Genomic DNA, 14,609 nt, shown 5'->3' with positions numbered 1-14,609 from the left:
GGGGACCTACAGAGCCAGGCACCATCTACCACAGACTGGGTCCTGCTGAAGGTGATCAAACGGAAGTGGTCGGAGCCAAGGTGGACAGGACCTTACAAAGTGGTGGAGAGGATATCTCATGCGGTCAGACTACAGGGGAAAGGAGAAAGCTGGTACCATTGGAGCCAGTGTGCAGCCACGGAACCGCCAACGAGAACTCTAGAACAAATAAGAACAGAAAGAGAGTAGAAGGGTCTTAAACTTATAACTTTTGCAGGAAGAGGGTTCCGGAAAAAGGGGGAGAGGTTCTCAAGATCTCCAAGGAAGGGTTTTTCTGGAGAGCAGAAGTGAGGACAGGACCGGAACCCAAGAAGATTTTGTTTAAAACATATAGGAAAGTTGTGTCAAGGATATAATGTTTATCTCTGTAAGAAGCCCACACTACCCTAGGCTGTTGAGGTTGGGAGTTTTTGCTATTATTTTATGTATAAGTGTTATGCCGCTGTTAATAGGGGTATCAACCACGAGGGACAAACACACAGGCGAGGGAGAAAGTCCCAGGAACAAAAGATCAACTGGACAAGAGGCGGACAAATGTTTAAGGGAGGCGGGGAGCCAGGTACACATCAGACATGATAAAAACCATGGTACAACATACCAGTTTGACTTATGCAAAGTAATTGATTGTGGCCAAGATACAGGGAGCTGGAGGGAGTATGATGTATATCTTTGCCTCTACGCCATTTACTATGACCCATGCCCGTCCTGGGATCAAGTATGGTGGTAGAACAAAGTTCAGGAGTTGTGGTAAAAGATTACAACAACCTATTAGCCACCAGGTACGGGGATAAGAACCTATGGCTGGACTGGATGACAGCGACCGCAACCTCAATGAATATGAGTAATTGCGTCGCGTGTTCCTCGGTCAGGCCAACCCTATTTACTACCCCAGCCCCATTGTTCCCTAATATAGACCCAGCAGGATTTCACTGCATGATGGCCCTCACCATGCAGGCAGACCCTCCAAATTGTACCACCTTAAATGTTATTTTCCCACCTGTAAAGAATTCCACGTTACCTCAAGGGCCAACAATTACTTGTTTCGCTCGAAGTTCTAATATAACCTTGGGAGACATGCCCGCTGACTGGTGTCAGGACACGATTGATGTAACCGGCTGGCAGAATGCTCGCACAATGGTTTGGGCCAGAGCTGATCTTTTTTGGGACTGTGGAGATAGAACACTGCATATTAGTCTACCTCCAGATTGGTCTGAAACCTGTGCAATGGTCAGGCTAGGGGTACCCTTATTCCTCTTAGGAGAACGACAACAGCCAATAAATCCGCATACACGAACACACAGGGATTTGTTTGATGTCACATCTGGCTCAATCACTTACATAGATGCAATAGGTGTTCCCCGCGGTGTACCTGATGAATATAAATTGGCAGACCAGGTAGCAGCAGGATTTGAGAATCTCCCAATTATCGGTGTTCTATTCCCAGTCACGCCGAATAAAAACGTCGACTGAATTAATTATGTACATTACAATGTACTCAGGCTAGCCAATATAACTAGAGACGCGGTGGCGGGACTCTCTGAACAACTGGCAGCGACCTCATTGATGACAGTACAAAATAGAATGGCCTTAGATATGTTGTTAGCAGAAAAGGGGGGAGTGTGCTCTATGTTCGGAGATCGATGTTGTACGTTCATCCGATGGCTCGGTAACCAGAGCCCTGGAAGGACTAAGAACCTTGTCTGAAGAAATGCATGAACATTCAGGTATTGACAACCCTCTAGGAGGCATTTTCGACTCATGGTTTGGGAAATGGAAAGGATTGATTGTGTCTGTGTTTATGTCCCTCGTTGGTATGATCATTGTGTTAGTGTTGTGTGGATGTTGTTGTATCCCCTGTATTAGATCTCTCTTGAACAGGGTAATCATCACAGCAATTGAAGGGAAAGCTCCCCCCGCCCTACCAGATGGAGATGGAAACCATGGCTCTGGCAGGAAGGGAAGACTACGCATCGGAGAGCGAATGTGATGTATAAAACTGGTTTGTTGGTCTCATTTTCATGGGACCAAAAGGGGGACTTGTAAATATATGGCTTGGTGCGAGTGTGAATATTCTCGGCATTCGGAAGCCTTCGGTGGTGCTCTGTTTCGCGCGCAAGAGGAGGTCACATGGGGTCGGACATCCGGGAACGCGAGAAGGCGGAGAATGGAGTCAGATCAACAGCCAATCAGAAGACAATCCCACCTCAGTGATTGCATGACGTTCTGTATTGTATAAAAGACTGGGTCAGGGACAGGACTAGGTCGTACTTTCTGAACTGGCACACTTTGCTGTTTGTCAAGGACGGAAAGGTCTAGACCCAGAGCTCTGTATACTTTGTCCACTTACTGCTAAAATAAAGTAAGAGTGTGAGACCGAATATATTCTCATATTGCTTCATTTAAAGAACACGCAGTGTAGATGAGCAGAGGGATCTTGGTGTCCATGTACACAGGTCTTTGAAAGTTGCCACCCAGGTAAATAGTGCGGTGAAGAAGGCATATGGCGTACTGGCTTTTATTGGTAGAGGAATTGAGTTCCGGAGTCCTGAGAGTATGTTGCAGTTGTATAAGACTCTGGTGCGGCCGCATCTGGAGAATTTCCCACTGCTGACGTTAGACTTACTGATCCATAATTCCCGGTTTACTCTCCACCTCGATGTTTGAATATTGGAGTGACATTAGCTACCCTCCAATTGGCAGGGACTGTTCCAGAGTCCATGGAATCCTGGAAGATGACTACCGATGTATCCGCCATTTCTACAGCCACGTCCTTAAGTACTCTGGGATAGGTGTAGTTTGCTTTCCTGAGGCAGTGGGAAATATAGATGGGGGTCGGTGGATGGAAAGCTGGTTCGTGTGATGGACTGGGCTATGATTCCCGACTCTCTGCAGTTTCTTGCGAGCGCAGGAAGTTGCCATATGACACACCTGTGGACTTGGACCCAGCTACCCTGGTCCAGAGGGACCGACGTTACCACCGCGAGAGCAGCCCTGACATTACTCGTAGATATTTTCCAATTACAGGGAAAATTGTAATTGGATTGTCCGAACAAGATGGCTGGGCACTATTTCCTTCGGATAATCAATTAAATGCCTTTCCTCTGGGGCTCGAAGTCTTTAAAGCCTGCTCCGCGTTCAGGAGACTAACAGCAGCACACACAGGCAGGCGGGACCCTGCCCCCAACACAGCCCACCGCCCCTGCCTCCCAAACCCATTCCACCACCACCCTCCCCCCGCCCCAGCACACAGCGTGAGACGGCCCCCCCCGCCTTTGGAGACAGTGTCTGTTTAATCACTTTAAACAAAAGACGCGGTCACTGTTGGAAACACGTCTTCGATGTCATGTTTCTTTCGGGACCTTGAGATCCCCTTCGGATAATCCGATTTTCAGATAATCGAGGTTCCTCTGTAGCACAGCTCAGGAGCAGATGGGAATTGAATCGGTCTCAGAGATAGGGACACTACCACTGCTCCAACAATGCCTTCTGGACATTAATTGTATCAATTGAGATTAATTATATTCCTTGCATTGGGATAAGAGATGTTTTAAGTACGGTTTATTGCAACATAAAAGTGTTTACAGTATTAATCAGACCTATCAGTAACAGCATAGTTTATCAGTCGTTCCATCAGTAGTTGTTAGGTAGGACAGAACTCAAGTTGTGCTGAAAATAAAGACACTTTTTGTCAAACCTTATTATGTGGTCTTTTATCTTGTTAATCTTACCATCTGGACAATTCACAAGAAATCCCAAATTATAGGTAAAGTCACCTTTAAACTGTACGAGAGGCGATTCAAGTAAAACGAAGCTACCATGAGTAAACGAAAGGGATGTCGAGTTCATGACAACAAAATAAAATCCGCCCGCTCCTTTAACAAGTTTAAGTTGTCCTTGTTTCCCCTTGCGCCCCTCCTCCAGAGGGGTTACAAAAGCAGAGGCTCCAATTTGTCTTGCTGAGAGACTTGGTTAATGGTTAACATTTACTGCTTAAGGCTGCAATCAGGGAAAAGGGTTTGTAGCCTTTTTTTTACAATAATCACGTGTACAGTGAAAGGGGAACAGCAAATTCAGGATTTGTCAGAGCTTGATTTCAGTGTTTTAGCTGGAGACCCCCCCTCAGAGAACCTGCTGATCTTAGAAAGCGACAGTGAAACAGAGCTTCCACGACTCACGACATTTCCAGCGGACTTTCTTTCTCTCTCTGAAATTCCTCTCCTGTCAGTTCCCTTGATGCCAAGGGGTGGGGTTTATGGGAATGTGGCAGCAAATTGCAACAGCGTTGTGTTTGAGAGTCGGCTGGGGGTTTGCAAACAGCGATGCTATTCCAAACTCCTTGGCTCCTTGTGGGGGTGGGGGTGAGGGGGGAGAAGATAAATAATTCTGTTTGGCTTTAGGCGGAGTGAGTGAGCCCAAACTGCATCACTCCTGGAATATCCACTGCACAGTGGCCCCAAAACAACGAGAAAAGGTTAAGAGTTCCGGCTACCTTCTCGAAATGTTTCGAAGGACTCTGGCCTGGCCCCACGGCCAAGGGCCGCTTTCAGTCCCGATTTGTCCCAGCTCGTTGGGTGTTTCAGCAGGTGGGCAGTCTGGGAGAGCGCCCTCCCGCACTCAGGGCGGGGGAAGGGCTCTGCCGGGCGTGGACCCGCCGGTGGGTGTGCAGGTTGGACGAGCTGGTGAAGGCCTTCCCGCACTGGGGGCAGGGGAAGGGCCGCTCGCCGGTGTGGACCCGCTGGTGGGCAGCCAGGTTGGACTCCCGCCTGAATCGCAGGCCGCACTGGGGGCAGGGGAAGGGCCACTCGTCGGTGTGGACCCGCTGGTGGGACAGCAGCTCCCCGGAGCACTTGAAGGCGCTCCGGCACTCCGGGCAGCTGAAGGGCCGCTCGCCGGTGTGCAGGCGCCGGTGCACGGCGAGGTGGGAGGACTTCCTGAACGCCAGGCCGCACTGGGAGCACACGAAGGGCCGCTCCTCGCTCTCAGGCGCAGGGCCGGAGCTCGGGCCGCTGGGCAGGGACTGGGCGGCTCTGTGGCGCCGCTGATGCTTCAGCAGGTAGGTCGACGCGCTGTATCCCTTCCCGCAGACAGCGCAGGTGAACGGGCTCTGCCCGGCGTGGAGGCGCTGGTGGGCGGCGAAGCCCGACGCCGTCTTGAACCGCGCCCTGCAGTGGGGGCACCCGTACGCCCTCTCCCGGTTGTGGACGGGCCGGTGCCGCGCCAGCTTGTTGGAGCTGGCGAAGCGCTTCCCGCACTCGGGGCACTCGAACGGGGCGCCCCGCGCGTGCAGCCGCCCGTGCTTCTGCAGGCAGGAGCGCTGGGTGAAGGCCTTGCCGCACTCGGAGCAGACGAACGGCCTCTCCCCGGTGTGCACCTGCTGGTGCCTCAGGAGCTGGGCCGACACGGTGAATCTCTTCCCGCACTCGGAGCAGACGAACGGCCGCTCCCCGGTGTGCACGGAACGGTGGATGTCCAGCCGGAACTGGTGGGGGAAGGTCTTCCCGCAGTCGCCGCACTTCCACGCTCTCTCCCCGTTGTGGGTGCGCCTGTGTTTGCGTAGGCCGGAGGAATGCTTGTAGCTGCGTCCGCACTCCGGGCAGGTGTATGCTTTCCCTCCTTCCATGTCAGGAAGCGCACTCGGGTGGCAGCAGATCCAGACTTGACGCTGGCTGGTTCGAGCGTTACCTCAAAAACCAAAGCAAAAACAAAAAAAAAAAAAAAATGTGACAGAAAACCTACGGAAGGAAAGGCCGGGTTGTGAAATTCAGGTCGAAACAAGCTGGTAATCCCGATCTGATTTCATGGCGTCACACAGAGACCGAGTCACGGAGACGTACAGCATGGAAACGGACCCTTCGGTCCAACCCAATCTAGTCCCACGTGCCAGCACCCGGCCCACATCCCTCCAAACCCTTCCTATTCATATACCCATCCAAGTGCCTCTTAAATGTTGCAATTGTACCAGCCTCCACCACTTCCTCTGGCAGCTCATTCCATACACGCACCACCCTCTGCGTGAAAAGGTTGCCCCGTAGGTCTCTTTTATATCTTATTCCCCCCTCCTCTTTCCCCCCTCTCTTTCCCCCCCTCTTTCCCCCTTCTTCTCCCCCCCCTTTCCCCCTTCTTCTCCCCCCCTTTCCTCCTTCTTCTCCCCCCCCTTTCCTCCTTCTTCTCCCCCCCCTTTCCTCCTTCTTCTCCCCCCCTTTCCCCCTTCTTCTCCCCCCCTTTCCTCCTTCTTCTCCCCCCCTTTCCCCCTTCTTTCCCCCCCTTTCCCCCTTCTTTCCCCCCCCTTTCCCCCTTCTTGCCCCCCCCTTTCCCCCTTCTTGCCCCCCCCTTTCCCCCTTCTTGCCCCCCCCTTTCCCCCTTCTTTCCCCCCCTTTCCCCCTTCTTTCCCCCCCTTTCCCCCCTTCTTTCCCCCCCTTTCCCCCTTCTTTCCCCCCCCCCTTTTCTCCCCCCCCCCCTTTTCTCCCCCCCCTTTTCTCCCCCCTCTTTCCCCCCCCCCCTCTGAGCAACAAGGACAGACTCTATGCCAGAGACCTGGACCCCATGGCTTAGCCGTGGGAGGTCCTGATATATTTAAATACCTGTAGGTGTAGGTGTAGGTGTTGTAGGGGGGTTATTCCCAGAAGCCCCTGCACTCTGATAGGCTTCTCATTGGCGAACTTACCTTCCCGACAGCCTCCTGGTTTCCGCTTCCGTCGCGACGGCTGCACAAGTGGAGGAGGCGTGGCCTGGGTGTGGGGGGTGTGTGTGGGCGGGGCTTTCTCCCCCCAACCAATCGGAGTGACGATTCGCTGACAGCGGGGGCGGGGCTCGCCTTCCAACCAACCGGAGTGCGCGAGCGGGGCGGGACCGGCCATCGGACCAATTGGAGTGAATGGGGAGGCCGGGCTGGTGGAGCTAATGGGCGGGGCTGGACCGCCGGACCCATCGGAGCGTCGCGAGGGAGGCGGGGCTGGTGTCACCAGCCAATCGGCGTGAACGATCGAGGCGGGTCTGGGTGCTGCGGCTGGCCCGTCGACCAATGAGAGCAAAAGACGGAGGGGGGTGCTCCTGGAGGACTGAGCCGCAGCGGCCGGTCCTCCAGCCATTCGGAATGAACGAGGGGGGACGGGCCTGGACCTCTAACCAATCGGAGTGAATGGGGAGGCGGGGCTTCGTCATTGGCTGGATCCCTGGCCCAGGGTCACGGTGAGTGGAGACTGGTTTGTACAGTCCAGGGCCTGGATGGGGGATGGGGGGATGAATGGGGGAATTGGGGGATGGATGGGGGAATTGGGGGGGATGGATGGGGGAATTGGGGGGGATGGATGGGGGAATTGGGGGGATGGATGGGGGAATTGGGGGGATGGATGGGGGAAATTGGGGGATGGATGGGGGAAATTGGGGGGATGGATGGGGGAAATTGGGGGATGGATGGGGGAAATTGGGGGGATGGATGGGGGAATTGGGGGGATGGATGGGGGAATTGGGGGGATGGATGGGGGAAATTGGGGGGATGGATGGGGGAATTGGGGGGATGGATGGGGGAATTGGGGGGGATGGATGGGGGAATTGGGGGGGATGGATGGGGGAATTGGGGGGATGGATGGGGGAATTGGGGGGATGGATGGGGGAATTGGGGGGATGGATGGGGGGAAATTGGGGGGATGGATGGTGAATTGGGGGGATGGATGGGAGGATGGGGGAATTGGGGGGGATGGATGGGGGAATTGGGGGGATGGATGGGAGGATGGGGGAATTGGGGGGGATGGATGGGGGAATTGGGGGGGATGGATGGGGGGATAGATGGGGGAATTGGGGGGATGGATGGGAGAATGGGGGAATTGGGGGATGGATGTGGGAATTGGGGGGATGGATGGGAGAATGGGGGGGATGGGGGAATTGGGGGGATGGGAACACTGTGAAGGAGATGTGATCCAGGGATTTTGAGGTGTAGTGTCCCTAACTGGCAGATTCTGACTCAGCTGTCTCCATCTCTCGAGGTGTGTCGGAACATCTCAGTAGTAGGCTGAGTTACAAAATTACAGTAACGCAGACACAAAAGAACTGAGTGGCTGTTTGGGTCATTGCGAAGGGTCACAGGTGGGCTAGACCAGGTAAGGATGGCGGATTTACTTCAACTGAAGGTAAAGGGCCGTGGATGCTGGAAATCTGAAACATAAAATAGAGCAGGAAGTTCTGGAGAAAGCCTGCAGGTCTGACTTTAGTTGGTATTTCGAGTCTGGTGATTCTCCGTGAGTACTGAAAATAGCTGGGAAGGGCTCGGTACTTATGCTGATAATGGTGAGGATAGGGAGTGAATAGAGCATGAGGGTGCCCAGGGAGAGAGAAAAAGATGGATGGGCACACAAAGAGATTGCTGACGATAAGCCAAGAGAAACATAAATGCCAGTAAGGGTACCAATGAGAAGTTACCTGAAGAACATTAGTGGACCAGATGGATTTTTAATGACAATTGATAATTCGTTATGGTCTGCTTTTACACCTTTTATTTGGTTGAATTGAAATTTACATCGCACCTTCTGGCAAGATGGGTTAGCAATACGATGACATTACCAGCATCCCACCATCACAACACTTTAGGAAATAAGCATTCTCCTTAGATACTTGAATTGTTGGTTCTGAGTTTTGACTCTATTTCAGAATATAATAGAATAGCCTTTATTGTCATATATACTCAAAGAGTATAGTAGAAAGTTTACATGTTGCCAGTTAAACTTAGATACAAAAGTACCTAGGCACAGCTTATTTAGTTGATTTAGACAATTGAGAAATAAAATGTCCAGCATTATAGAAATAGAAGTTCACTACAACAGACCATGCTAGCACCTAGCTCCTGACAAGTAAGGATATTGTCAAACTTGAGAGGGTTCAGAAAAGATTTAGCAGGATTTTTCTGGGAGTGGAGAGTTTGAGTTATGGGGAGCGGCTGGGACCTTTTTTTTCACTGGGGCATAGTAAATTGAGATGTGACCTTTTAGAGGTTTACGCAATCTTGAGGGGTATAGATAAGGCGAATGGCAGGTGTCTTTTCCCTAAGTCGGAAGATTTCAAGTCAGAGGGGCACAATTTTAAGGTGAGAGGAGAAGGGTGTTTTAGAAAAAAAGAGAAGCAATCTTTTTTTTTACGCAGAGGGTGGTTGGTGCGTTGAGTGAACGTCCAGAGGAAGCGGTGGATGCGGGTACAGTTACAAAATTTAAAAGGTATTTTTCAGTGAGAAAGATTTGGGGTGATGTAAGCCAAGCGCAGGAAGGCTGGTGGGAACAAGGAGGCCTCTGGGCGGGGCTTGTCCTCCGACCAATCGGAGTGTAGAAGGGTGGCGGGGTTGGAGGACTGAGTGGGCGGGTCTGGTCCTCCGACCAATCGGAGTGAATGGGGAGGCGGGGCTTGAGGACGGTGTGGGCAGGGCTGAGTGATGACAGCATCCATGGATAGAGAGTTGGGTGATAGAGCGTTGGGTGATAGAGAGTTGGGTGATAGAGCGTTGGGTGATAGAGAGTTGGGTGATAGAGAGTTGGGTGATAGAGAGTTGGGTGATAGAGAGTTGGGTGATAGAGAGTTGGGTGATAGAGAGTTGGGTGATAGAGCGTTGGGTGATAGAGCGTTGGGTGATAGAGCGTTGGGTGATAGAGAGTTGGGTGATAGAGCGTTGGGTGATAGAGCGTTGGGTGATAGAGCGTTGGGTGATAGAGAGTTGGGTGATAGAGCGTTGGGTGATAGAGAGTTGGGTGATAGAGCGTTGGGTGATAGAGCGTTGGGTGATAGAGCGTTGGGTGATAGAGCGTTGGGTGATAGAGCGTTGGGTGATAGAGAGTTGGGTGATAGAGCGTTGGGTGATAGAGAGTTGGGTGATAGAGCGTTGGGTGATAGAGCGTTGGGTGATAGAGAGTTGGGTGATAGAGAGTTGGGTGATAGAGAGTTGGGTGATAGAGAGTTGGGTGATAGAGCGTTGGGTGATAGAGAGTTGGGTGATAGAGAGTTGGGTGATAGAGCGTTGGGTGATAGAGCGTTGGGTGATAGAGCGTTGGGTGATAGAGCGTTGGGTGATAGAGAGTTGGGTGATAGAGAGTTGGGTGATAGAGAGTTGGGTGATAGATGGCTGTCCATCAGAGGCTGGTGGAACGAGTTAAGTTTGGGATCAGGGTGGGGCTTGGACTGATTGGACCGCAGGCTCTGTTTTCCGTGTTGTATGACTCTGTCCAGACTGACGAGGTACGCAATTTTCCTGTTGCAGATGGTTAGAAGGGAGGGAAGCGTGGATGGCAAGCTGAAGCCGAACGCCCCGCCGAGGTCTGGGTGAGTCGCTCGATTCGCTTCCGAAGGTGGAGGGAAGAAATGTCAAGTTCTGGCTGCGGCAAGCGATTTCGACTGTCGGCGGGGGACGCAAACGGAAGGCCTGGGAGAGCGCTCTGGTGAGCTGAAGTCGCGGGCATGGAGAAGCGGTGGAAGTGCGGAGACTGCGGGAAGGGCTTCGACTACCCTTCCCACCTGGAAACCCACCGCCGCAGCCACACCGGCGAGAGGCCGTTCATCTGCTCCGAGTGCGGCAAGGGCTTCGCCCAGTCGCAGCACCTGCTCTCGCACCAGCGCGCCCATTCCAGCCGCAGGCCGCTCAAGTGCTTCGAGTGCGAGAAGAGCTTCAAGCGCAGGAACCACCTGATGCAGCACCAGCAGACCCACACCGGGGAGAGGCCCTACACCTGCCCCGAGTGCGGCAAGGGCTTCACCCAGTCCTCCACCCTGATGCGGCACCGGCAGACCCACACGGGCCGGCGGCCGTTCACCTGCTCGGTGTGCGGCAAGGGGTTCATCCAGTCGTCCACGCTGCTGCGCCACCAGCGGGTGCACACCGGGGAGAGGCCGTTCACCTGCCCCGTGTGCGGGAAGGGACTGACCCGGCTGAGCACCCTCACTTCCCACCAACGGGCCCACGCCAACAAATAGCGCCTTTCGAACGTCGCCGGAGGGCGGTGTGCACTTTAGAAACACGAGCGCCAAGCCTGGGGCCACTCACCGTCTGTGTCCATGCAAAGGACAGAGGTGCCAGTGGGTACAGATGCAACATTGATAGTCCCATGCTGACCCCTTGGACCAGAATGGAGTTTAATATTCACGGTTAGCTATCAAATAAATCAGCTTTTGTGGAAACACTCTGTGTCCTTGGCCATATCTCTTCAGCGCCAGTGGAGATGACTGACCACCTCCTCTTCCTTTCCAGCTGTCGGGTTATTTCGCTCTCGGGACATCGGTTACTCACGCAGCCCAGCTTTGGTGACACGCTCAGAACGAATCACTGGAAACAAAACTGTGTCGTAGAGAGGCACGGCATGGAAACAGAGCCTTCGGCCCAACTCGTCTCCCGGGGGGAGGGGGGGGGGGGCGGCACGGTGGCTCAGTGGTTAGCACTGCTGCCTCACAACACCAGGGACCCAGGTTCGATTCCGGCCTCGGGCAACTCTCTGGGTGGAGCTTGCACATTCTCCTCGTGGGTTTCCCTCCGGCTGCTCCGGTTTCCTCCCACAATCCAAAGACGTGCCGGTCAGGTGAATTGGCCATTCTAAATTGCGCCTGGTGCATGAGTCAGAGGGAATTGGGTTCTGGGTGGGTTACTCTGCAGAGGGTCGGTGTGGACTTTGTTGGGCCGAAGGGCCTCTCCCCACACTGTAGGGAATCTAATCTCGCCTGTGCTGATCAGATGTCCTGAACTAATCCAGTCCTATTTGCCAGCACTTGGCTCGTATCCCGCTGTGAGGCGAAAGTGAGTCCTGCAGATGCTGGAGATCAGATCCAAGATTACAGTGGTGCTGGAAAAGCACAACAGGTGAGGCTAGCATCCAAGGAGCAGGAAAATCGATGTTTCAGGCAAAAGCCCTCCATCAGGAATGAGGCTGGGAGCCTCGGGGGAGGGTGGAGACTGGCTCCCAGCCTCATTCTTAATGGAGGGCTTTTGCCTGAAACATTGATTTTCCTGCTCCTCGGATGCTGCCTGACCTGCTGTGCTTTTCCAGCACCACTCTAATTGTGGCCCATATCCCTCTCAACCCACCCTATTCATCCAGATGCCTTTTAAATGCTGTAACTGTACCAGCCTCCACCACTTCCTCTGACAGCTCATTCCATACACGTACCACTCTCTGCATGTAAACATTTGCCCCTTAGGTCCCTTTTAAATCTTTCCCCTCTCACCCTAAACCTACACCCTCCAGTTCTGGGCTCCCCCGACCCTGGGGGAAGAAATCTTGTCTATTTACCCGATCCATGCCCCTCATGATTTTATAAACCTCTATAAGGTCACCCCTCCGCCTCAGGGAAAACAGCCCCAACCTATTCAGCTTCTCCTTATCGCTCAAACCCTCCAAGACCCTTGTCAAATCTTTTCTGAACCCTTTCAAGTTTCACAACATCCTTCCTCCAGCAGGGAGACCAGAATTGAACAGAGTACGTTAAAAGTGGCCTAACCAACGTCCCGCACAGCCCGCAACAGGACCTCCCAACTCCCATACTCAATACCGATAAAGACAAACACACAAAACATCTCCTCCGCCACCCTGTTTACCTGTGACTCCACTTCCAAGAAACTGTACACCTGCACCCCTAGGTCTCTCTGTTCAACGACACTTCCCCAGGGTCCTACTATTAACTGTATCTCTGTTCATCACTTTCAGCTTTGAGAACTTGGAACATCTCCCTCACCTTCGATTTGTGAAATCGAGCATCCCACCCGCAAGCCCGTTTGAAACGCAAGTCCTCCCTGTAGTATGGGTTTAACAGGAGGTGTGGATGTCTCCTTGAACATGCCAACAGTACCAACCAACTAACACCTCTCAGCAGTTAAAGAGATACACAGCATGGAAACAGACCCTTCATCCTAACTTGTCTATGCCGACCCGGTATCGTAAATCAAATCTAGTCCAGGCTTTGGCCCATATCCCCCTAAACCCTTTCTATTCATGTACCCATCCATTTGGCTTTTAATTGTAATCGCGCCAGCCTCCAGCATGTCCTCTGGCGGCTCGTTCCACACATGCACCATCCTCTGCATGGAAAAGCTTTAGATTACATTACAGTGTGTGGAAACAGGCCCTTCGGCCCAACAAGTCCACACCGACCCGCCGAAGCGCAACCCGCCCATTCCCCTGCATTTACCCCTTTACCTAACGCTACGGGCAATTTAGCGTGGCCATTTCACCCTGACCTGCACATCTTTGTGACTGGGGGAGGAAACCGGAGCACCCGGAGGAAACCCACCCAGACACGGGGAGAACGTGCAAACTCCACACAGACAGTCGCCCCGAGGTGGGAATTGAACCCGGGTCTCTGGCGCCGTGAGGCAGCAGCGCTAACCCTTTTTAAATCTTTCCCCTCTCACCTTGAACCGATGTCCCTCTAGTTTTGGACTCCCCTACTCTGGGCTGTTTACCTTCGGTCCAACCGGTCTGTGCCAACTATAATCCCAAACCAAACCAGTCCCACCTGCCCGCTCCGAGCCCATATCTTCCCTGTTCATGTACTTACCCAAATGTCTTTTAAACGCTGTAACTGAACCCGCATCCCCCCCCCCCCACCACTTCCTCTGTAAAGTGCATTCCACACGGGGACCACCCCCTGTATGGACAAAATTGACCCTCGTCTTCTTTAAACCTCTCGCCTTAAAAATATGCCCCCGCATCTTGAAATTCCCCCAGCCGAGGGAAAAGACACCCACCGTTCACCTTATTTATGCCACTCGTGAGTTTATAAACCCTCTCTGAGGTCAGCGCTCAGCCTCCTACGCTCCAGTGGGGGAAAAAAAAACCCAGCATCCCCCCCCCCCCCACCCCATAACTCAAACCTTCCAAACCCTCTCCTGCTTCACAATATCCTTCCTATATCAGAACTGGGGGCAGTATTCCTGAAGAGGCCTCACCACCGTCCTTGACAACCACCCTCGGATGTCCCGACTCCTGTATTCAAAGGTCGGAAGGCAGGCTCGATCCATGTGCATGTTTCAAACGCTGGTCGATTTCAGGAATTCAGGAACGAGAACAGCGCAGGAAGCTGGAGGAGCGATATGATCAGAACGGCATCATCCTTCTCACGATGAAACCTGGACCTGGGTGAATTCAATGCTTCTTGACCACCTGCGAGATGGTCAGGCTGCAAGTCAGGCCCGAGGTGCCACTTATTGTTTCTAAGTTAAAAGGTAGCAAATCTTTGTGTAGCAGAGTTACCCAACCGGTTCAGCAAGAACAGGGAGAGCAAATTTGCAAAACAAGAAACAAAACCTCCCCCATGAGGAATGAGAACAGCACAGGGCACAGGTCCCCTTGGCCCACGTTGTGCTGAATCTGATGTCAAACTGAACTGATCCCTTCAGCCCGAGCTTGGTGCGTATCCCTCCCTTCCGTGCATATTCATGGGCCTATCGAAAAGCCTCTGTTGTACGCAGTAGGTCAAAGTTTGCAGATGGCGCGAAGATGAGTGGTGGAGCCAAGTGCGGGAGGATTCTGAAAGTTTGCAAAGGGACATGGATGGTTCAAGTGAGTGGGCAAAGGTCTGAGAGATGGCGTACAATGTTGATTAACGTAACA

At 52.9% G+C, this 14,609-nt stretch overlaps 2 protein-coding genes across 4 annotated transcripts; one reads left to right on the top strand and one right to left on the bottom strand.

The window, feature by feature from the left end:
- Positions 1-3,580: 3,580 nt before the first annotated feature.
- LOC148144570 (uncharacterized) lies at positions 3,581-6,676 on the bottom strand. 2 transcript variants are annotated; one of them, XM_087975680.1, is made up of 2 exons: positions 6,621-6,676; positions 3,581-5,721 (listed from the first exon to the last, which is right to left on the bottom strand). In XM_087975680.1, exon 2 carries the CDS (start codon positions 5,657-5,659, stop codon positions 4,616-4,618), a length of 1,044 nt encoding a protein of 347 aa, XP_087831806.1. In that variant the 5' UTR covers positions 5,660-5,721; positions 6,621-6,676; the 3' UTR covers positions 3,581-4,615. The 2 variants fall into 2 exon arrangements, with proteins under 2 accessions (XP_087831806.1, XP_087831805.1); XM_087975679.1 differs by having other exon boundaries at positions 3,581-5,771; positions 6,621-6,655.
- A 535-nt stretch (positions 6,677-7,211) lies between these two features.
- LOC122543585 (uncharacterized) lies at positions 7,212-11,187 on the top strand. 2 transcript variants are annotated; one of them, XM_087974872.1, is made up of 2 exons: positions 7,212-7,227; positions 10,274-11,187. In XM_087974872.1, the coding sequence occupies exon 2, from the start codon at positions 10,471-10,473 to the stop codon at positions 10,981-10,983; it is 513 nt and encodes a 170-aa protein (XP_087830998.1). In that variant the 5' UTR covers positions 7,212-7,227; positions 10,274-10,470; the 3' UTR covers positions 10,984-11,187. The 2 variants fall into 2 exon arrangements, with proteins under 2 accessions (XP_087830998.1, XP_043538334.1); XM_043682399.2 differs by lacking the exon at positions 7,212-7,227 and adding an exon at positions 7,993-8,135.
- The last annotated feature ends 3,422 nt before the right edge of the window (positions 11,188-14,609 follow it).

The sequence above is a fragment of the Chiloscyllium plagiosum genome, unplaced genomic scaffold (genome assembly GCF_037043375.1).
Source record: "Chiloscyllium plagiosum isolate Xiang-an unplaced genomic scaffold, Cpla_swu_hap1 HiC_scaffold_27, whole genome shotgun sequence".
In the NCBI taxonomy this organism is placed as follows: Eukaryota; Metazoa; Chordata; class Chondrichthyes; order Orectolobiformes; family Hemiscylliidae; genus Chiloscyllium; species Chiloscyllium plagiosum.
The sequence above is the reverse complement of the archived record's forward strand: the minus strand, read 5'-3'. Positions and strand labels throughout refer to the sequence as shown.